This window comes from Polyodon spathula, chromosome 4 (assembly GCF_017654505.1).
Source record: "Polyodon spathula isolate WHYD16114869_AA chromosome 4, ASM1765450v1, whole genome shotgun sequence".
NCBI classification, from domain to species: domain Eukaryota; kingdom Metazoa; phylum Chordata; class Actinopteri; order Acipenseriformes; family Polyodontidae; genus Polyodon; species Polyodon spathula.
In genome coordinates, this window is record NC_054537.1 from 1,955,478 (window position 1) to 1,979,979 (window position 24,502).

The following is a 24,502-nucleotide window of genomic DNA, read 5'->3' on the forward strand; positions in this document are numbered from 1 at the left end:
GCACTTTGGTTCACTCTGGTGCACTGTCTCCCTCAGACTGGGAAGCATTGTTAAACACCCTGTCTACTGGACTCCAGCACTGTCTCCCTGAGACTGGGATGCAGTGTTAAACACCCTGTCTACTGCTCTACGGCACTGTCTCCCTGAGACTGGGAAGTATTGTTAAACCCCCTGTCTACTGCTCTCCAGCACTGTCTCCCTGAGACTGGGAAGCATTGTTAAACACCCTGTCAACTGCTCTCCGGCACTGTCTCCCTCAGACTGGGAAGCATGGTTAAACATCCTGTCTACAGCTCTCCAGCACTGTCTCCCTGAGACTGGGAAGCATTGTTAAACACCCTGTCTACTGCTCTCCAGCACTGTCTCCCTGAGACTGGGAAGCATTGTTAAACACCCTGTCTACTGCTCTCCAGCACTGTCTCCCTGAGACTGGGAAGCATTGTTAAACACCCTGTCTACTGCTCTCCAGCAGTGTCTCCCTGAAACTGGGAAGCATTGTTAAACACCCTGTCTTCTGCTCTCCAGCACTGTCTCCCTGAGACTGGGAAGCATTGTTAAACACCCTGTCTACTGCTCTCCAGCACTGTCTCCCTGAGACTGGGAAGCATTGTTAAACACCCTGTCTACAGCTCTCCAGCACCGTCTCCCTGAGACTGGTAGGCATTGTTAAACACCCTGTCCACTGCTCTCTGGCGCTGTCTCCCTGAGACTGGGAAGCATTGTTAAACACGTTAAACAACCTGTTAACTGGTCTCCAGCACTGTCTCCCTGAGACTGGGAAGCGTTGTTAAACACCCTGTCCACTGCTCTCTGGCGCTGTCTCCCTGAGACTGGGATGCATTGTTAAACACCCTGTCTACTGCTCTCCAGCACTGTCTCCCTGAGACTGGGAAGCATTGTTAAACATCCTGTCTACTGCTCTCCGGCACTGTCTCCCTGAGACTGGGAAGCATTGTTAAACACCCTGTCTACTGCTCTCCGGCACTGTCTCCCTGAGACTGGGAAGCATTGTTAAACACCCTGTCTACTGCTCTCCGGCACTGTCTCCCTGAGACTGGGAAGCATTGTTAAACACCCTGTCTACTGCTCTCCGGCACTGTCTCCCTGAGACTGGGAAGCATTGTTAAACACCCTGTCTACTGCTCTCCGGCACTGTCTCCCTGAGACTGGGAAGCATTGTTAAACACCCTGTCTACTGCTCTCCAGCGCTGTCTCCCTGAGACTGGGAAGCGTTGTTAAACACCCTGTCCACTGCTCTCCAGCGCTGTCTCCCTGAGACTGGGAAGCGTTGTTAAACACCCTGTCCACTGCTCTCCGGCGCTGTCTCCCTGAGACTGGGAAGCGTTGTTAAACACCCTGTCCACTGCTCTCCGGCGCTGTCTCCCTGAGACTGGGAAGCGTTGTTAAACACCCTGTCCACTGCTCTCCGGCGCTGTCTCCCTGAGACTGGGAAGCCTTGTTAAACACCCCGACTACTGCTCTCCGGCGCTGTCTCCCTGAGACTGGGAAGCATTGTTAAACACCCGGTCTACAGCTCTCCGGCGCAGTCTCCCTGAGACTGGGAAGCATTGTTAAACACCCGGTCTACAGCTCTCCGGCGCTGTCTCCCTGAGACTGGGAAGCATTGTTAAACACCCTGTCTACTGCTCTCCGGCGCTGTCTCCCTGAGACTGGGAAGCATTGTTAAACACCCTGTCTACTGCTCTCCGGCGCTGTCTCCCTGAGACTGGGAAGCATTGTTAAACACCCTGTCTACTGCTCTCCAGCGCTGTCTCCCTGAGACTGGGAAGCATTGTTAAACACCCTGTCTACTGCTCTCCGGCGCTGTCTCCCTGAGACTGGGAAGCATTGTTAAACACCCTGTCTACTGCTCTCCGGCGCTGTCTCCCTGAGACTGGGAAGCATTGTTAAACACCCTGTCTACTGCTCTCCGGCGCTGTCTCCCTGAGACTGGGAAGCATTGTTAAACACCCTGTCTACTGCTCTCCGGCGCTGTCTCCCTGAGACTGGGAAGCATTGTTAAACACCCTGTCTACAGCTCTCCGGCGCTGTCTCCCTGAGACTGGGAAGCATTGTTAAACACCCTGTCTACTGCTCTCCAGCACTGTCTCCCTGAGACTGGGAAGCATTGTTAAACACCCTGTCTACTGCTCTCTGGCACTGTCTCCCTGAGACTGGGAAGCATTGTTAAACACCCTGTCTACTGCTCTCGGGCACTGTCTCCCTGAGACTGGGAAGCATTGTTAAGCACCCTGTCTACAGCTGTCCGGCGCTGTCTCCCTGAGACTGGGAAGCATTGCTAAACACCCGGTCTACTGCTCTTCGGCGCTGTCTCCCTGAGACTGGGAAGCATGGTTAAACACCTCGTCTACAGCTCTCCGGCGCTCTCCCTGAGACTGGGAAGCATTGTTAAACACCCGGTCTACAGCTCTCCGGCGCTGTCTCCCTGAGACTGGGAAGCATGGTTAAACACCCCGTCTACAGCTCTCCGGCGCTGTCTCCCTGAGACTGGGAAGCATTGTTAAACACCCTGTCTACTGCTCTCCGGCGCTGTCTCCCTGAGACTGGGAAGCATTGTTAAACACCCGGTCTACAGCTCTCCGGCGCTGTCTCCCTGAGACTGGGAAGCATGGTTAAACACCCCGTCTACAGCTCTCCGGCGCTGTCTCCCTGAGACTGGGAAGCATTGTTAAACATCCGGTCTACAGCTCTCCGGCGCTGTCTCCCTGAGACTGGGAAGCATGGTTAAACACCCGGTCTACAGCTCTCCGGCGCTGTCTCCCTGAGACTGGGAAGCATGGTTAAACACCCTGTCTACAGCTCTCCGGCGCTGTCTCCCTGAGACTGGGAAGCATTGTTAAACACCCTGTCTACTGCTCTCCGGCGCTGTCTCCCTGAGACTGGGAAGCATTGTTAAACACCCTGTCTACTGCTCTCCGGCGCTGTCTCCCTGAGACTGGGAAGCATTGTTAAACACCCTGTCTACTGCTCTCCGGCGCTGTCTCCCTGAGACTGGGAAGCATGGTTAAACACCCTGTCTACTGCTCTCCGGCGCTGTCTCCCTGAGACTGGGAAGCATGGTTAAACACCCTGTCTACAGCTCTCCGGCCCTGTCTCCCTGAGACTGGGAAGCATTGTTAAACACCCTGTCTACTGCTCTCCGGCGCTGTCTCCCTCACTGTCAAAATCTTATATATCAGATACCATTTGAGGTACTAACTTCATAATCTGAGGTTATATCAGCACCAATTTCCAGATGTGTTTGTGGCCAGAGTATTGACCTCTAGCCTTACATGGCTGCTATATTGAGCTTGAATGACTTTAGGTTTTTGCTGAATAGACAATTCTGATGAACACTTAAAATAAAAATGGAATGCAGCATGCAAGCTTAAGTCCTGCCATATCCCCATGCTGTGGCTGGACTCTGGGGCGATTCGGCTACTGCATTGATTTTATAATGTGGTAATTACCGCTGCCTTCTCTTGCCAGGACCCCTTGAAAGGAGATTTATTTCACATTGGTTGTATCCTGGTTAAATAAATACTGAATGAATGAATTGCTGGGACGTGTAACTGATAGGATACCTGATTCTCTTTAGCAGATGATTCCATAAAGGCTGCGCTCCAGGACTCTGCCAAAGCTTTCCCTTCTTCACAAGTGATTACCCTGAAAAACACAGGGCACAACAGACAGAGCTACAGAGGGTTAGACATGCAAAGCTTTCTCTTCTTCACAAGTGATTACCCTGAAAAACACAGGGCACAACAGACAGAGCTACAGAGGGTTAGACATGCAAAGCTTTCTCTTCTTCACAAGTGATTACCCTGAAAAACACAGGGCACAACAGACAGAGCTACAGAGGGTTAGACATGCAAAGCTTTCCCTTCTTCACAAGTGATTACCCTGAAAAACACAGGGCACAACAGACAGAGCTACAGAGGGTTAGACATGCAAAGCTTTCCCTTCTTCACAAGTGATTACCTTGAAAAACACAGGGCACAACAGACAGAGCTACAGAGGGTTAGACATGCAAAGCTTTCCCTTCTTCACAAGTGATTACCTTGAAAAACACAGGGCACAACAGACAGAGCTACAGAGGGTTAGACATGCAAAGCTTTCTCTTCTTCACAAGTGATTACCCTGAAAAACACAGGGCACACCAGATAGAGCTAAATAGGGTTAGACATGAACAAATTAAACCACCAGGCTATACGAGAGACAGGTCCCAACGGTGTGTCTCACTGCCCAGCATCTGTATCTGTACTGTCCCTGTCTACTGATCTGTACCTGTACTGTCCCAGTCTACTGATCTGTACCTGTACTGTCCCAGTCTACTGATCTGTACCTGTACTGTCCCAGTCCATTACTGATCTGTATCTGTACTGTCCCAGTCTACTGATCTGTACCTGTACTGTCCCTGTCTACTGATCTGTACCTGTACTGTCCCTGTCTACTGATCTGTACCTGTACTGTCCCAGTCTACTGATCTGTACCTGTACTGTCCCAGTGCATTACTGATCTGTATCTGTACTGTCCCAGTGCATTACTGATCTGTATCTGTACTGTCCCAGTCTACTGTATCCGTACCAAAACAGTTAAAACACATAATTATGGGTTAATGGCTTTAAAGAGGCAATAATTGCACTTCTGAGTAAATCGATTGAACAAGGGAGTTCTATTATTGAGGAACATGGCTCAGCCATGCCATTATCACAATTATACTGAAATGTATTTAGATGCATAAATTTTATTTAATAATCATTGTGGTCCATTAAATCAGCTATGTGATGAACAAAGCATTTCAAGAAAAGTGGGTTACTGTACGTATTCATATTACAACTGTTAATATTCTATCGTTATAAGACTTACACTTAAACGTACAGCTAATGAAATTTCTTATTTTAAGCATAATCTATTTTTCTTTTTTTTAGTAAAATACATTTTAGAACTAAAGTGTTCATTTGTTGCAGGAACCTCATTTACTCCTTTGTAAGACCTTTTGAAAGTGACCCAAAGCTGACACAGTCTCCAGTTAAACTGTCCTCCATTAGCACAGAAACCACTATAGTATTGCCTGGAGCTCTGCAGACAGGTCGGATAAGGGAGGGGGCTGTTTAAATGCGTACAAGTTACAGTTCAATCAACAGGTTTTAGATGCACTGAACCATGCCTCTCGTATGAACTGTGAATGTGTTTGTACATTGATTCTGTTACAGCTCTCATCACAGAACCATGCCTCTCGTATGAACTGTGAAGGTGTTTGTACATTGATTCTGTTACAGCTCTCATCACAGAACCATGCCTCTCGTATGAACTGTGAAGGTGTTTGTACATTGATTCTGTTACAGCTCTCATCACAGAACCATGCCTCTCGTATGAACTGTGAAGGTGTTTGTACATTGATTCTGTTACAGCTCTCATCACAGAACCATGCCTCTCGTATGAACTGTGAAGGTGTTTGTACATTGATTCTGTTACAGCTCTCATCACAGAACCAAGCCTCTCGTATGAACTTTGAAGGTGTTTGTACATTGATTCTGTTACAGCTCTCATCACAGAACCATGCCTCTCGTATGAACTGTGAAGGTGTTTGTACATTGATTCTGTTACAGCTCTCATCACAGAACCATGCCTCTCGTATGAACTGTGAAGGTGTTTGTGCATTGATTCTGTTATCGCTCTCATCACAGAACCAAGCCTCTCGTATGAACTGTGAAGGTGTTTGTACATTGATTCTGTTACAGCTCTCATCACAGAACCATCCTCTCGTATGAACTGTGAAGGTGTTTGTACAGAACCATCACAGCCTCTCGTATGAACTGTGAAGGTGTTTGTCTCGTATGAACTGTGAAGGTGTTTGTACATTGATTCTGTTACAGCTCTCATCACAGAACCATGCCTCTCGTATGAACTGTGAAGGTGTTTGTACATTGATTCTGTTACAGCTCTCATCACAGAACCATGCCTCTCGTATGAACTGTGAAGGTGTTTGTACTTTGATTCTGTTATCGCTCTCACCACAGAACCATGCCTCTCGTATGAACTGTGAAGGTGTTTGTACTTTGATTCTGTTATCGCTCTCACCACAGAACCATGCCTCTCGTATGAACTGTGAAGGTGTTTGTACATTGATTCTGTTATCGCTCTCATCACAGAACCACGCCTCTCGTAAGAAATGTGAAGGTGTTTGTGCATTGATTCTGTTATCGCTCTCATCACAGAACCAAGCCTCTCGTATGAACTGTGAATGTGTTTGTACTTTGATTCTGTTATAGCTCTCATCACAGAACCATGCCTCTCGTATGAACTGTGAATGTGTTTGTACTTTGATTCTGTTACAGATCTCATCACAGAACCATGCCTCTCGTATGAACTGTGAAGGTGTTTGTACTCTGATTCTGTTCACTGATCAATCATTATTATAAATAGTACGGTCCCTTGAAATGAAAGAAAAACAAGTCTAACCAATACTGTTTCTATTTAAAATTTTTACCTGTTACTGTATATATAAAGATGCACAAAAAGATACACTTAAATAAATCACAGCCCTTATGAAAAGAGACAGCGAGACCCATCCTATCTCTGAACATATGTATAGGTCAGCACAGCAATTATTCCCAGAGATTCTCAAAATAACCATAACTAAGGCAATCTTATGCAAAACAACTTGTAAACCTTTTAGTTTGCTATACATCAGACAAACCCTGCTAAGGCATGTACCCCAACTTCCTATTGCCAGGATCATTATAGGTTACATCCAGTTAGTCTCCGGTTCTTATTATATGATTATGTTAAAATATATACTGCAGCGTCCATATTCCATGTATAATAACTGATGAATACATATTCACCATCACCAACTCATAAATAGAGGAGCGAGACACATATATTCTGCTCACTGTATGGACGTTTCCACAATACCAGTCTAAGCAGCAATAACGCCACACAGTTAGGGGAGGCATGGTTCCACAGGGAGGTGTGGTTTCATGGCTATAGCTATCAGAACGTACCTGTGGGAGTCATGGTTCCTCAGTGAGGTGTGGTTTCATGGCTATAGCTATCAGAACGTGCCTGTGGGAGGCTATAGCTATCAGAACGTGCCTGTGGGAGGCATGGTTCCTCAGGGAGGCGTGGTTTCATGGCTATAGCTATCAGAACGTACCTGTGGGAGTCATGGTTCCTCAGGGAGGTGTGGTTTCATGGCTAAAGCTATCAGAATGTGCCTGTGGGAGTCATGGTTCCTCAGGGAGGTGTGGTTTCATGGCTATAGCTATCAGAACGTACCTGTGGGAGGCATGGTTCCTCAGGGAGGTGTGGTTTCATGGCTATAGGTATCAGAACGTGCCTGTGGGAGGCATGGTTCCTCAGGGAGGTGTGGTTTCATGGCTATAGCTATCAGAACGTGCCTGTGGGAGGCATGGTTCCTCAGGGAGGCGTGGTTTCATGGCTATAGCTATCAGAACGTACCTGTGGGAGTCATGGTTCCTCAGGGAGGTGTGGTTTCATGGCTAAAGCTATCAGAATGTGCCTGTGGGAGGCATGGTTCCTCAGGGAGGTGTGGTTTCATGGCTATAGCTATCAGCTATCAGAAGGCGTGGTTTCCTGTGGGAGTCATGGTTCCTCAGGGAGGTGTGGTTTCATGGTTCCTCAGGGAGGTGTGGTTTCAGGTATCAGAACGTGCCTGTGGGAGGCATTGTTCCACTGGTAGGCATGGTTCTATGGAACACCAGCATTTAAATGTAGAACACAGCGCCACCAGCTGGAAAAATGTTGTAACTGCTGACATTCATTTTGATTGAACAACATTCATTCAGTGTTAGTTCAAAAGCAATCTGTAGAATAACATAATACATACCTTTCCATATGAAGGTCTTTCTTATTTCCAACCAACATAATGGGCACCCTAAACAAGGCAGAGAAAGGCACTTTAAAACCATACACTGCTTGCTTTGTTTCTGATTTAAATGTTTAAATACTTGCTTTGTGTGCTGATTTAAATGTTTAAATACTTACTGAACTTTTCCCACCATATCCAACAATTTTTCGTGGATAACTTTAACTACTTCAAAACTGGAATAAAAAAAAAGAAATAGTTTAAAACCAGGTGACTTATTTCTAGAACTGCTTTGTACCTGCAGTATTAAAAAACAAAGTAGGTTCATTTTTAAGCCTTCATGTTACATTGGTTCTTTGAGGACCCAGAAGCTTGTGTACCATTGTTTTGCTGTTTCGGAAACACTACATGCTTTGGTCTTTGGGCATTTTGGGGCATGAACTTGGTTTCAGGAGACTAGGGTTCAGTCCACTGCATGGCACACCAGGGGAGCCTTGGGGTTTGATACAGCAAAGTTGCCTCAAACTAGGTCTCCCGGTCTCCTGGAACCAGGTTTCAAGCCCCTGTTCCTGAGAAAGTGGTTTTGTGCTCCCTGACATTAATACGGCTGCTTGTGAAAAACTGCCTCCATTAAAAAACGTTTCACCAGACACATCAGATTGAGATTTCACCTGCTGGCACCCTCCCAGCTTTTGACCAATCACTATCAATGTGATGTAAAAGCAACCAGGAGCAGTGCCTGAAACCCTTTACAGGGGGGGTGTTACAAACACAAGGGTACTGTTAACTCTAGTGCCTGGCTGCTCGTGAATGTGGATTTCAATAAATACACAAGCAGGAGGCTGATCTAACACTCCTTCATGTTACTGTACAGGCAGGTCCGGTGCATCTGTACGGTGTTAAAACCAGCATTCCTTATACAAGCTGCCTTTTATCACCACCAGGTCTGCAACACTCCACACAGAAGGATACCACATACCGATACATAACTTCTATAACTGGACTAATGTGTATAACAACACTCACTCCCATCAGAATCATGAAGACCACTCCACTCCCACCGGCCCTGTCCTTTGAAGGATCACTTAATTCCCTGTCAAGTGTTGGTTCAAGCAGTAGGAAGTTTACATGCTAGTTAAAAACAAAAACTGCAGCACAGAAAAGATAATTGACAGGTGGGCCTCTGCAGAGTCCAGTCCAGTGTGGAGTAATCTGTTCTTATCCTGTACATAAGCACAGTGAGGTCAGCACAGTGAGGTCAGCACAGTGAGGTCAGCACAATAAGTATTCCCAGAGATTATAACACAGAAGGCTGGCCAGATTCCCTAGTGAAAACCTATAGTGATAGGCAGGTCTAACACAGACACACCATAAAAGTGCACGTGATGAAATGATCAGATAGCCTCAAGGTTCGAAAACAAGGGAAGCAAAAGCAAGAAGTCCCTACATTGCTGTGCAAGCATTGACACTGAAAGATGTTCCAGTCTTAACAGACCGTTTTGTGGTAAATTAAGTCATATTCAAGGCGTAATATTCCACCCATACATATACAGTACGCACCACATTGTTCTTGTGACTATCTCCAAGGTCTGCACTTCCATTAGCACCACAGTCCTAGTACAAGTACACCCATGCACACTCTGTTTACTGCAGGCTTTGCTCTTAAAAGGACATTGAGAGCTAAACATGTACCAACATGAAAGGTTATTTGGATGTTTACTGGCTGACTCTTAGACTCAAGTAAAAAACCTAGCAACGTCTTTTATATTTCAATTTCAGCTCATCTCCAGCTCTTCTGGGTCTCTGTGTTCATTAAAGCTGTCTCCTGGGACGTCTATGATAGTGTGTTCGTCAGCCAAGGGACTCACTGGCTCTCCTATGACAGTGTGTGTCTCAGCCCAGGTGCTCACTGGCTTTCCTATGACAGTGTTCATCTCAGCCCAGGCGCTCACTGGCTTTCCTATGTCAGTGTGTTCATCTCAGTCCAGGGGCTCACTGGCTTTCCTATGACAGTGTGTGTCTCAGCCCAGGTGCTCACTGGCTTTCCTATGACACTGTGTTCGTCTCAGCCCAGGCGCTCACTGGCTTTCCTATGTCAGTGTGTTCATCTCAGCCCAGGAACTCCAAGGCTTTCCTAACAACCTTTTTTCCCTCCCAGTTGGCTATCACACAGCACAGCTGGGGAGGAGCAGGGTGAGAGGGAGTCTGAACTGCAGCAGCTCTTTAGCTGGCTATCATACAGCACAGCTGGGGAGGAGCAGGGTGAGAGGGAGTCCACGTTACCTGGCAGAGGAAAAGCACTGAAGGCTCATATACAACAAAGCTATGCCTTGGTTGCTCCCCACCACTACTATCTCATTTAATATTAGCGAAAGCTAAGTTCAATATTATCATGAATAACAGCTACTCTCATGTAATAATAATAATAATAATAATAAATAATAATAATAATAATAATAATAATGTGGTGCATCTAAGAAGTGCACGCATCGTTCTGGTTTTCTGAATTCAGGTGTTAAATTAGTATTTTGTATTATTATGATTTTGATCTGGCACTGAATAACTACAATATTATATGTATCAGGAGCTTGGTATCTGCTATTTATTTCATGAAAATCAGCCATTCTGATTTGAATTTCTTCCCAGTCAAAAGAAAGGCCCTAGATCTGTAGTACTGAGTTATGGCTGCAGAGTGAAGACACTCAACCCAATATTAGTGTTAAACAGACACAATATCAGGACACCCCAATTCCTACATTTTTATGCAATGTATTAGATATATCCCCATTGGGCACAATTTTTTTATTACATTTTTAGAAATTTTAAAACAGTTTTTGTGAACTCTATGGCCACAACTTTGAGTAAAAACCCCATTCTGCATGATAACAGAGAGATAGCTAGCTAGGAATGTTAACATGGTACAATTATACATGCAGTGACTGGAGAGGTTATACAGTGCAGGTACCATACAGTATACCTTGAGAACCGCTTATCCACTGTGATATAAACAAGGCATGGACATTCTTCAGCACACGCTATTAGGAGCAGAAAAGTCTGGGGATATATGGAGGCATCTGCTCATCCATATGAACTGATATCATACTAACATTGTTCCACATACACTACTGCACCTCATTCACTGGAGCTTGATAAGGACACTGGTCAGCTCAAGTTTCACACCTTGCAATATAAAACGTTTTCCATTACCTTTTGTTTGACGTGACTGAATACACCAGGATGTACCCGTTTATGTCAATGGAGTAAGTCTGAGGGAAGATGGAGTATTCATCCTGTAAAAACACAGCAGAATGAGTTTCATGTTTATAGCATCCATGCACACAGGTTCATAAAAGCATGACGCTAGCTTAGCTGTGGAAGCACAGCCCAATGGAGCCCCAGCCACAGTTGTGTTTGTGGTATAGACACCCTCTAATGGCAGGTTGCTATTGTATGTGAATTGGTAAGCAGTGCACTCACCTGTCCAGCTGTATCTACAAGCTGAAGGTGGTACTCCTGGCCGTTCACTGTGATCATTTTTGTGAATGCTGTAGAAGAAAAACAAGCATATAATTACTGGTACCTGACTGTGTGCCATCTTTCACAAATGTATTAGAACCCCTTGAGAGTTACATCTTTTATATACCTGCCTGCATGAAAACTCTGGGTGTGAGAATTAAAACATTCAGCTCAGTACTCAGTGATACAGAAACACAGGACAACTTCTAAAAAGTCTCATGCATTTTATCATTTGTAGCTGTGTGTTCCCTTTTCTCCTACTATTTTAAATGAATTACATGTGTGGCCTATTAAAGTCATCAATTAAATAGGAAATCACTACTTTGACTATTTTAACAATTTTACATTTTCAGAGAGGGATTTGAGTTCATATGCACAACAAATCAAAAACAACAGAAGCAACGGGGAGTGCTAATAAATGTGCGCACTGTTGAGAATCGATTCAGATGTGCTGTGTGCAACTACTGAGAACCAGGGAGCAAGCTGCAGGATCTCAGTGACTTCACGGGCAGAATGACGGTGGCTGTCCCTGCAAGCAGCTCATTCAGAAATGCACAAGCTGCAATGACATGTCCATCAAGACAGTCTCCTGAGTGCTCTTGGGTTTTTTAACAGTCAGTGTACAAAAATCTGTAAAATCTTCTGATACGTGTGTATTTGAAGCTTTTCAAACTTGTATTCAATGACTTTATTAATCTAGATGAAGCCACACCAGCAGCAGCAGCATTTCCAGTTGTCTGTGCTCTGTTTCAATGACAGCCTGGCTCACCAGCACAGAGGAGGGAAGCTGCACTTACCCATTACATATGCATTGAATATCAACTAACTAACAAGTAGGGTTCACAGGCAGTAAACAGGCCATGTTGCACATACTAAACAAGTGCCAAAAACAGAACTGAAATCTTTAATTGTTTTTAAGATAACTGTAAGTAAAGTGTAGTTTTAAAAATGATAAACAGCAGTGTAATAATGTTGCCATTCCTACTTTGGCATAGTCTAGAGATGGACCTCAAGGACTGATCCCAGATCAATACATGTTTTACTAGTAATAGAGGCGTGCTAATATAGTGACCAACTTCCCATTAGGGTGATCTTGTTTAACTCTGAGACTCTGATAGCCAACCATCAACTTTTAATTCATTAATTTTTTTTTTTTTTTTTTTCAAATTTGTGGTACAAACTATATATATGTCTTAAAAGTTCAGTATCACATGTACTATACTGGTGCTATCAAAGTTCAGTATCACATGTACTATACTGGTGCTATCAAAGTTCAGTATCACATGTACTATACTGGTGCTATCAAAGTTCAGTATCACATGTACTATACTGGTGCTATCAAAGTTCAGTATCACATGTACTATACTGGTGCTATCAAAGTTCAGTATCACATGTACTATACTGGTGCTATCAAAGTTCAGTATCACATGTACTATACTGGTGCTATCAAAGTTCAGTATCACATGTACTATATACTGGTGCTATCAAAGTTCAGTATCACATGTACTATACTGGTGTCATTCCAAACAGCGCAGCAGCGCGGGGGTCTGATTTACAATGGCTTTGTTGTGCAGAATTGGCAGAAGCCATCTCCTCTTTGCGCATAGTGGCATGATTCCGGGGGCTGGAGCCAGCATGTACAGGAGGACACTGGTAGGAGTGTTCTCTGTCAGTCAGTCCAGACTGAGTGAACTACAGTGTGGATAAAACCCACCAGGACCGCCCCCTACAGAAACAGCTTACTGCCTCTGAACTTCATGCATGTTCTTCAATCACGCAGGCTCTGGGGTAACAAAGAGTGATTCCGTTACTCTGAGCTGTCACACGTGCTTATTGATTGGCTAATGCCAAGTTGTAGTTCAAGGAATCTCAAGTAGCAATTCACTGCTTCTCAGACAATAGCGTCCAGGAGGTAGTGTACATAAGAACATAAGAAGAACATTAGAAAGGTTATAAACAAGAGGATGCCATTTGGCCCATCTTGCTTGTTTGGTTGTTAGTAGCTTAGTGATCACAGAATCACATCAAGCAGGGTGTCAGCTTCAATAACATTACAGTAGACTTGGTTCCAGACCCTCACAATTCTCTGTGTAAAAAAGTGCCTCCTATTTTCTGCTCTGAATGCCCCTTTATCTAATCTCCATTTGTGACCCCTGGTCCTTGTTTCTTTTTTCAGGTCGAAAAAAGTCCCTTGGCTTGACATTGTCAACGCTTGAATCAGATCTTCTTTGTTCAAACTGAATAGATTAAATTCTTTTAGCCTGTTTGCATATGACATGCCTTTTAAACCCGAAATAATTCTGGTTGCTGTTCTTTGCACTCTTTCTACAACAGCAATATCCTTTTTGTAGCGAGGTGACAAGAACTGAACACAATATTCTAGATGAGTTCTTACTAATGCATTGTACAGTTTTAACATTACTTCCATTGATTTAAATTCAGCACTTTTCACAATGTATCCGAGCATCTTGTTAGCCTTTTTTATAGCTTCCCCACATTGTCTAGATGAAGACATTTCTGAGTCAACAAAAACTCCTAGGTCTTTTTCATAGATTCCTTCTTCAATTTCAGTATCTCCCATATGATATTTATAATGGACATTTTTATTTCCTGCGTGCAGTACCTTACACTTTTCTCTATTAAATGTCATTTGCCATGTGTCTGCCCAGTTCTGAATGCTGTCTAGATAATTTTGAATGACCTTTGATGCTGCAAAAGTGTTTGCCACTCCTATTTTTGTGTCAACTGTAGCATCAAGAGAATTCAATAAAACACTGAACACTGAACTGTGTCATCAAGAGAATTCAATAAAACACTGAACACTGTGGCATCAAGAGAATTCAATAAAACACTGAACACTGAACTGTGTCATCAAGAGAATTCAATAAAACACTGAACACTGAACTGTGGCATCAAGAGAATTCAATAAAACACTGAACACTGAACTGTGGCATCAAGAGAATTCAATAAAACACTGAACACTGAACTGTGGCATCAAGAGAATTCAATAAAACACTGAACACTGAACTGTGGCATCAAGAGAATTCAATAAAACACTGAACACTGAACCGTGGCATCAAGAGAATTCAATAAAACACTGAACACTGTGAACTGTGGCATTAAGAGAATTCAATAAAACAGTGAAAACTGAACTGCGGCATCAAGAGACTTCAATAAAATGCCAAGTTTCTTTTATACAGAAGTAGAGGCCAAAGGTGCTAGGAGTGAAAAGTGCACACGTTTCAGTCAGTTCAAGAGCCTCGTCAGTGCTAACAGGTGAAGAGCACCCACGCATTTAAACCATCTGCTTGATCAGGATCAAACTAAACACACACAAAAGAAGCCCGAAAGTCAGAGTTCAAATCACTGAAACCAAACTGTGCAGGACCAATGGCTCAGTTCAACGTGTATTTTAACATTGTTACAAATGGATTTTTCTGTAATTATTGAAAAGAAAGACACAGCTAAAATGTTTGGATAGACCCATAACAGACTGTTCTGACTAGATACCCTATTCTACACACCTCTTTCTAACTCCCTGGCTTCACTGCACCTCTGCTTCTTTTTCGCAGATTTCTACACCACGGCCTGTTTGGAAAAGCAGAAATTCTTTTTGTTTGAAAGTACCTCCAGCCTAATCAAAATCAAATGCCAGCTTCCACGACTGAATTCTTCCCTCGCTAAAAAACAGCAGGATGTCAGGTTCTTCCAATTTCTACAGATTGTTTTGTATTTCAAATGATTCATGCATAGCTTTGGTAGCCTTTGCATGTGATTTGAGTGTGCAATCTGCATAACTAGCAGGACCTCCACAGTGTATGAGGTGAATGATAATGCAGAGTGGCTCGGAAGGAGCTGGCAACACTCAGAGCCTTTTAACCCCTTTGGGTCTTTCTGTGGATGGCAGGGAAGAGGGTTTCTAGGCTGCAATGCAGATGTCCAGTGTCCAGTTTTGTACCTCTTAAAAGACAATGATACCATTTAATATTAACAATTATAGTAAAATTCAACAGTCTCACTAGATATGCCCTAACTTAGCCCAGTGGCCCCCCCATGGCCTGGGGACCTGGATGATTCCCTGGTTTCTAGTCCTTTAAACCGGCTCTGCCTACGTCACAAGACACCCTGTCTGTACAGTATATTCTCTTACTCACAAACACTGCTAGGAGCCAAGGGAGGGGATTTCAGCTTTATTATTATTATTATTATTATTATTATTATTATTTGAATATCTATTATTCTCTCCCAAAATATGATGTAACTGATGTAACTTAGATGGACCTTATAGTTGCTCTTTAAACAATCAATTAATGTTTTCTAATGGGATTTTTCAAGCCTTTTTATTAGTGTTTTCATACTATAGTGCTGCTGGCAGTTGAAAGGAAATGAGGCTTGATCCAGTGGAATTCACTGAACACACTGCAGCTCTGTAAAAGATTGGTATTGTGTCCTCCGCACTGCTGCGTGCTATTGCATGGTTTGAAATGTGAGACTTCATCTTTCACACCACAGTTTTTAACACAACCACTATTCATATATGTCCTGCACTGACAGGGTGGGATCTAGAGGAAGCAGTGCCGACTGGGCTCCATTATAAGCAGACAGTACTGGAAGCTCTGGCCTCAGCTTGTTAGGCATTGCTTCTGCTGTAAAGTACTCAAGCAGGGGCACAATGTATCCCGGCATGAGAACATATAAGCATTACTATTTTTTTAATTATACCTCACCTGTATATATTAACTTAAAGCAAATGTTATTGCTGACACCTCCTGGCACGTCAAAGTTTCTAGATGCTGCTGTGCATCTGACTGAAGCTTAAATATATTTGGATGAAGTCCACTGCCATCTGGTGATGGATATTGTGGGGTTTTTTTTTGTTTGATTTTTTGTTTTTTGTTTTTTTAAAATTTAGTCATCGCCAATTATTATTTTTTATTATTTTCTCCCCAACTTAGTCATGTCCAATTATTTTTATGCTCAGCTCACCACTACCACTCCTGCGCTAACACGGGAGGGGTGAAGACGAACATACGCTGTCCTCCGAAGCATGTGCCGTCAGCCACCTGCATCTTTACAAAGTGCACGGAGCTACAGCGTCGGAGGACAACACAACTCTGGGCAGCTTACAGGCAAGCCCACAGGCACCCAGCCAGAGCACAGGGGTCCGTGGTGTGCAGTGAGCCGAGGACACCCTGGCCGACCCAGCCCTCCCTCCGCCCGGGCGGCGCTTGGCCAATTGTGTACCACCCCCCTGGAACTCCCCGGTCACGGTCAGCAGTGACATAGCCTGGATTCGAACATGTGATCTCCAGGCTATAGGGCACATCTGTGCGGAGCGCCTTTACTGAAACTATTTTTGCAGTGTTAAGTTTGTTCTTATTGCGCTGGATCAGTGGCTGGTTCGTCCAAAAGAAAAAAAACACAACAGCGGTGACAAACAGAGAGCCCTGGCATGTTGTACATGTGTTTGTGGACAGGAGGGGGGGACATACAGACAGCCCTGTATATTAACCACACTCTGAGATCACAGGAAGCAGGGCTGCTAGTTATTCACCCTGTATACTAACCAAACTCTGAGGTCACAGGACGCGGGGCTGCTAGTTATTCACCCTGTATACTAACCACACTCTGAGATCACAGGACACGGGGCTGCTAGTTATTCACCCTGTATACTAACCACACTCTGAGATCACAGGACACAGGGCTGCTAGTTATTCACCCTGTATACTCCTAACCACACCCTGAGATCACAGGACGCGGGGCTGCTAGTTATTCACCCTGTATACTAACCACACTCTGAGATCACAGGACGCGGGGCTGCTAGTTATTCACCCTGTATACTCCTAACCACACTCTGAGATCACAGGACGCGGGGCTGCTAGTTATTCACCCTGTATACTCCTAACCACACTCTGAGATCACAGGACGCGGGGCTGCTAGTTATTCACCCTGTATACTAACCACACTCTGAGATCACAGGACGCGGGGCTGCTAGTTATTCACCCTGTATACTCCTAACCACACTCTGAGATCACAGGACGCGGGGCTGCTAGTTATTCACCCTGTATACTCCTAACCACACTCTGAGATCACAGGACGCGGGGCTGCTAGTTATTCACCCTGTATACTCCTAACCACACTCTGAGATCACAGGACGCGGGGCTGCTAGTTATTCACCCTGTATACTAACCACACTCTGAGATCACAGGACGCGGGGCTGCTGGCTATTCCAGGGTGAATAAAAGTAACACAAGACACCTTTTCTTGTAGAGCTCCTGAATTCTGGAATGGTCTGCCACCTGGGACTCCTACTGTTATTAAGATAAAAAAGCCCTTTCTACAAAATACTTTTTTTTATCTTAGTTTTCAAATTTTACAACCCAAACTGCATTGTTTTGTCCTTTTTTATTCCAGTTGTATCCACTTTTTTTTAACAGACTGTTTTTAATTGCTCTATTTTTACAAATGTTTTTTTTTTTTATCTTAGTTTTTCTAATTTTACAATTAAACTGTATTTTTTTTTATTCCAATTTTATTACATTTTTGTTTTAGACTTTTTTTAATAGTTCTATTTTTATAAACTAGCTTTGTATTGTTTTCTAATTGTACATTTCACATCACATTTTTGTCCGTTTGATTCCATTTGGTATTAGATAGTTTTAATGTAACGGTTTCATTGTTCATTTTTTCTTGTTGTGTGAAGCGCTTTGGGATCCTTGTGATGAACAGCGCTATTGAAATGTGAATTGTATTGTATTGTATTATAAGACTATTTTTTAACAACACCTGCGCTGGGCACAAAGGAATTGAAGGAACATATTCAGAAAGCTTTAGTGCACTAGTAAAAAGGTTGTAATTAACAGTACTTGATATCACGAAATAGCTTTACAAAGTAACATTTTAATACCTGCTATTATAAAAATCAAGTAGAGTGTAACAACATCAACACAAAGAATCCCCCTCTGGTTAAGGCTCTAGATAATCAAGACATATATAATTATTTATACAAATGAAATGTGTTCAATAGAAAGACATGTATTATGAAGAATGTTTATCTGTAAGTACAGCTGGTACACCAGAGTGTAACCATGCACATGTGCCCCTGCAATAGTCTGCCCCTAATGGAGTAAGAAGTACATCATTACGCAATACGACACAGTGTAAAGGAGACATTTGTTGCAAGCACTGGGGGAATAGTGTAGTAGGGGGACAGGGTAATGCAGGGGTGTCCAATCCCAATCCTGGAGGACAATTCCACTCCTGGTCTTTGTTCCAACCCTGCTCTAAATTGTTTAAATTGTATTTAACTTACCCCTGGATCCAATGGTGATTCAGTGTGCTCTGTAATAATTAATGACTCAGATCAGTTACCTCTGTAATAATGAATGGTCAGATCAGTGTGCTCTGTAATAATGATTGACTCAGATCAGTGTGCTCTGTAATAATGAATGGCTCAGATCAGTGTGCTCTGTAATAATGAGTGACTCAGATCAGTGTGCTCTGTAATAATGAGTGACTCAGATCAGTGTGCTCTGTAATAATGAGTGACTCAGATCAGTGTGCTCTGTAATAATGAATGACTCAGATCAGTGTGCTCTGTAATAATGAGTGACTCAGATCAGTGTGCTCTGTAATAATGAGTGACTCAGATCAGTGTGCTCTGTAATAATGAGTGACTCAGATCAGTGTGCTCTGTAATAATGAATGACTCAGATCAGTGTGCTCTGTAATAATGAGTGACTCAGATCAGTGTGCTCTGTAATAATGAATGACTCAGATCAGTGTGCTCTGTAATAATGAATGACTCAGATCAGTGTGCTCTGTAATAATGAATGACTCAGATCAGTGTGCTCTGTAATAATGAGTGACTCAGATCAGTGTGCTCTGTAATAATGAGTGACTCAGATCAGTGTGCTCTGTAATAATGAGTGACTCAGATCAGTGTGCTCTGTAATAATGAGTGACTCAGATCAGTGTGCTCTGTAATAATGAGTGACTCAGATCAGTGTGCTCTGTAATAATGAGTGACTCAGATCAGTGTGCTCTGTAATAATGAGTGACTCAGATCAGTGTGCTCTGTAATAATGAGTGACTCAGATCAGTGTGCTCTGTAATAATGAGTGACTCAGATCAGTGTGCTCTGTAATAATGAGTGACTCAGATCAGTGTGCTCTGTAATAATGAGTGACTCAGATCAGTGTGCTCTGTAATAATGAGTGACTCAGATCAGTGTGCTCTGTAATAATGAGTGACTCAGATCAGTGTGCTCTGTAATAATGAATGACTCAGATCAGTGTGCTCTGTAATAATGAATGACTCAGATCAGTGTGCTCTGATCAGTAATAATGAATGACTCAGATCAGTGTGCTCTGTAATAATGAGTGACTCAGATCAGTGTGCTCTGTAATAATGAGTGACTCAGATCAGTGTGCTCTGTAATAATGAGTGACTCAGATCAGTGTGCTCTGTAATAATGAGTGACTCAGATCAGTGTGCTCTGTAATAATGAGTGACTCAGATCAGTGTGCTCTGTAATAATGAGTGACTCAGATCAGTGTGCTCTGTAATAATGAGTGACTCAGATCAGTGTGCTCTGTAATAATGAATGACTCAGATCAGTGTGCTCTGTAATAATGAGTGACTCAGATCAGTGTGCTCTGTAATAATGATGACTCAGATCAGTGTGCTCTGTAATAATGAGTGACTCAGATCAGTGTGCTCTGTAATAATGAGTGACTCAGATCAGTGTGCTCTGTAATAATGAGTGTGTGCTCTGTACTCAGATCAGTGTGCTCTGTAATAATGAGTGACTCAGATCAGTGTGCTCTGTAATAATGAGTGACTCAGATCAGTGTGCTCTGTAATAATGAGTGACTCAGATCAGTGTGCTCTGTAATAATGAGTGACTCAGATCAGTGTGCTCTGTAATAATGAGTGACTCAGATCAGTGTGCTCTGTAATAATGAGTGACTCAGATCAGTGTGCTCTGTAATAATGAGTGACTCAGATCAGTGTGCTCTGTAATAATGAGTGAATCAGTGTGCTCTGTAATAATGAGTGACTCAGATCAGTGTGCTCTGTAATAATGAGTGACTCAGATCAGTGTGCTCTGTAATAATGAGTGACTCAGATCAGTGTGCTCTGTAATAATGAGTGACTCAGATCAGTGTGCTCTGTAATAATGAGACTGATCTCAGATCAGTGTGCTCTGTAATAATGAGTGACTCAGATCAGTGTGCTCTGTAATAATGAGTGACTCAGATCAGTGTGCTCTGTAATAATGAGTGACTCAGATCAGTGTGCTCTGTAATAATGAGTGACTCAGATCAGTGTGCTCTGTAATAATGAGTGACTCAGATCAGTGTGCTCTGTAATAATGAGTGACTCAGATCAGTGTGCTCTGTAATAATGAGTGACTCAGATCAGTGTGCTCTGTAATAATGAGTGACTCAGATCAGTGTGCTCTGTAATAATGAGTGACTCAGATCAGTGTGCTCTGTAATAATGAATGACTCAGATCAGTGTGCTCTGTAATAATGAATGACTCAGATCAGTGTGCTCTGTAATAATGAATGACTCAGATCAGTGTGCTCTGTAATAATGAGTGACTCAGATCAGTGTGCTCTGTAATAATGAGTGACTCAGATCAGTGTGCTCTGTAATAAATGACTCAGATCAGTGTGCTCTGTAATAATGAGTGACTCAGATCAGTGTGCTCTGTAATAATGAGTGACTCAGATCAGTGTGCTCTGTAATAATGAGTGACTCAGATCAGTGTGCTCTGTAATAATGAGTGACTCAGATCAGTGTGCTCTGTAATAATGAGTGACTCAGATCAGTGTGCTCTGTAATAATGAGTGACTCAGATCAGTGTGCTCTGTAATAATGAGTGACTCAGATCAGTGTGCTCTGTAATAATGAATGACTCAGATCAGTGTGCTCTGTAATAATGAATGCTCTGTAATGAGTGACTCAGATCAGTGTGCTCTGTAATAATGAGTGACTCAGATCAGTGTGCTCTGTAATAATGATCAGTGTGCTCTGTAATAATGAAGATCAGTGTGCTCTGTAATAATGAGTGACTCAGATCAGTGTGCTCTGTAATAATGAGTGACTCAGATCAGTGTGCTCTGTAATAATGAATGACTCAGATCAGTGTGCTCTGTAATAATGAGTGACTCAGATCAGTGTGCTCTGTAATAATGAATGACTCAGATCAGTGTGCTCTGTAATAATGAATGACTCAGATCAGTGTGCTCTGTAATAATGAATGACTCAGATCAGTGTGCTCTGTAATAATGAATGACTCAGATCAGTGTGCTCTGTAATAATGAGTGACTCAGATCAGTGTGCTCTGTAATAATGAATGACTCAGATCAGTGTGCTCTGTAATAATGAGTGACTCTGATCAGTGTGCTCTGTAATAATGAATGACTCAGATCAGTGTGCTCTCAGATCAATAATGTGTGCTCTTAGCCCTCCTTGTCAGTAGGTTTGTAATAATGAATGGCTTGGTAAAGATTGTATAGTAACTGGAGTACAGGAGAGGTTAGCCCTCCTTGTCAGTTCAGGTTTGTAATAATGAATGGCTTGGTAAAGATTGTGTAGTAACTAGAGTACAGGAGAGGTTAGCCCTCATTGTCAGTTCAGGTTTGCAGTGCTGCCTTTTCAACGTGATCCGGCGAGACTCTGCTGCTATTTATAGCACAAAGAGATTGCAGAATGGACCGGTATGCATGGGAGCCAGCAAAGCACAGCATAGCACAGCACAGCACAGCACTGCACTGAACAGCACAGCACTGCACAGCACAGCACTGCACACATACAGGGAACAGTTTCCACCTGCATATACACAGCTGCTCTGTGCGTCAGGGCTTTTTACAGCACGTAATTAAAATAAAGCTTTTCAAGACCCAAGAGGGGAACTGTAACATAGTAGTGCAATGCTCCAAACCCCTTCTTTGATAACAGCAGCACCAGGAATGGGAAAAAAAAACAACAGATTTGTTTTAAATTGAAAAAACTATGAGTATTCAGACCTATCATGTATGTAAATTGTGTGAAATTGTAGGCACAGTAACATGCGTGTGCTGTCCTAATTGTAATGTAGTCCTTTCTTTATATAAAACACATCTATATAAAGCTTATCTGTGGCAGACATCATTTAGCATAGCTGTAAATACAAAATGAGAGCTATCAGTAGCATGGAAAAGGAATCACTGTGAAATGAATCACTCTATCCACACGTAACATTTCAAACCTGCTTCCATACACCCCCACATTCTGAAAAAGGAATCACTGTGTCTATCCACCTGTAACATTTCAAACCTGCTTCATACATCTCCACATTCTGAAAAAGGAATCACTGTGCCTCTATCCACACGTACCATTTCAAACCCGCTTCCACACACCTGTTTACAGCACTCTAAACAGACAGGCAGTGCACCTCCACGATAAGCATATACATGTACTCAATGACTTGTGCCAATGAATCCCACTTCAGCTGGATTAATCAGAACAGTTTCAAGAATGTTTCTCGAGATGGGTATTGTAGTGTGGACTGGGCTTACATGTGAAGCCATGTTCAGACTCCAGTCACCAGGCAACAGTGAACACTGACACCCGTTTTACTGCAGGTGGTTTACTTACAAAAAACAACTGCATTACCCAGAAATAGTTCCGACAACACTAGTATAAATATCTTCTGATGAATAAATAAACACAAACACACTATATACAGCATTCTTCCCAAGAAGATGACAGATACGTTTTCACTGCCTGAAACTGAGCACCAATCTACAGATAAAATCTACAACTATACAGATGTTTTTCTATCAAAACTACAACTCTGATTTAACTAGCTGTCTGTTGAAATGACCCCAAAGAGGGATCTTCAGAAGTGTGGAGATCGCGGAGCTGCACAGTGTGGAGACCGGGGAGCTGCACAGTGTGGAGACCGGGGAGCTGCATGCTCATTCAAAGAGGGATCTTCAGAAGCGGGAAGACCGCGGAGCTGCACACTCATTCAAAGAGGGATCTTCAGAAGCATGGAGACCAGGGAGCTGCACAGTGTGGAGATCGAGGAGCTGCACACTCATTCAAAGAGGGATCTTCAGAAGCGTGAAGGCCAGGGAGCTGCACACTCATTCAAACAGGGATCTTCAGAAGTGTGGAGACCAGGGAGCTGCACAGTGTGGAGACCGGGGAGCTGCACACTCATTCAAAGAGGGATCTTCAGAAGCGTGGAGATCAGGGAGCTGCACAGTGTGGAGACCAGGGAGCTGCACGCTCATTCAAAGAGGGATCTTCAGAAGTGTGGAGACCAGGGAGCTGCACAGTGTGGAGACCGAGGAGCTGTACACTCATTCAAAGAGGGATCTTCAGAAGTGTGGAGACCAGGGAGCTGCACACTCCTTCAAAGAGGGATCTTCAGAAGTGTGGAGACCGGGGAGCTGCACAGTGTGGAGATCGAGGAGCTGCACGCTCATTCAAAGAGGGATCTTCAGAAGTGTGGAGACCAGGGTGCTGCACACTCATTCAAAGAGGAATCTTCAGAAGCGTGGAGACCAGGGAGCTGCACAGTGTGGAGATCAGGGAGCTGCACGCTCATTCAAAGGGGGATCTTCAGAAGCATGAAGACCAGGGAGCTGCACGCTCATTCAAAGACAGATCTTCAGAAGCGTGGAGACCAGGGAGCTGCACGCTCATTCAAAGCGTGGAGATCGAGGAGCTGCACGCTCCTTCAAAGAGGGATCTTCAGAAGCGTGGAGACCAGGGAGCTGCACAGTGTGGAGACCGGGGAGCTGCACGCTCATTCAAAGAGGGATCTTCAGAAGTGTGGAGACTAGGGAGCTGCACAGTGTGGAGACTGGGGAGCTGCATGCTCCTTCAAAGAGGGATCTTCAGAAGCGTGGAGACCAGGGAGCTGCACAGTGTGGAGATCAGGGAGCTGCACGCTCATTCAAAGAGGGATCTTCAGAACCATGAAGACCGGGGAGCTGCATGCTCATTCAAAGAGAGATCTTCAGAAGCGTGGAGACCAGGGAGCTGCACGCTCATTCAAAGTGTGGAGATCGAGGAGCTGCACGCTCCTTCAAAGAGAGATTTTCAGAAGCGTGGAGACCAGGGAGCTGCACAGTGTGGAGACCGGGG

The 24,502-nt window shown here is 43.7% G+C and overlaps 2 protein-coding genes across 3 annotated transcripts in view; one reads left to right on the plus strand and one right to left on the minus strand.

The window, feature by feature from the left end:
* Window positions 1-24,502, minus strand: part of LOC121314049 (GTP-binding protein Rheb) — a 65,646-nt gene that overhangs the window by 1,053 nt on the left and 40,091 nt on the right. For both annotated transcript variants that reach the window (XM_041246840.1, XM_041246839.1), the window contains exons 3-7: window positions 11,312-11,379; window positions 11,042-11,124; window positions 8,014-8,070; window positions 7,856-7,903; window positions 3,585-3,666 (exon numbers count right to left, since the gene is read on the minus strand). In XM_041246840.1, coding sequence (XP_041102774.1) covers window positions 3,585-3,666; window positions 7,856-7,903; window positions 8,014-8,070; window positions 11,042-11,124; window positions 11,312-11,379 — 338 coding nt within the window. The remainder of the gene's footprint in view (window positions 1-3,584; window positions 3,667-7,855; window positions 7,904-8,013; window positions 8,071-11,041; window positions 11,125-11,311; window positions 11,380-24,502) is intronic.
* LOC121314048 lies at window positions 4,450-6,275 on the plus strand. Its single transcript, XM_041246838.1, has 2 exons — window positions 4,450-5,718; window positions 5,854-6,275. Exons 1-2 carry the CDS (start codon window positions 5,178-5,180, stop codon window positions 6,273-6,275), a joined length of 963 nt encoding a protein of 320 aa, XP_041102772.1. The 5' UTR covers window positions 4,450-5,177.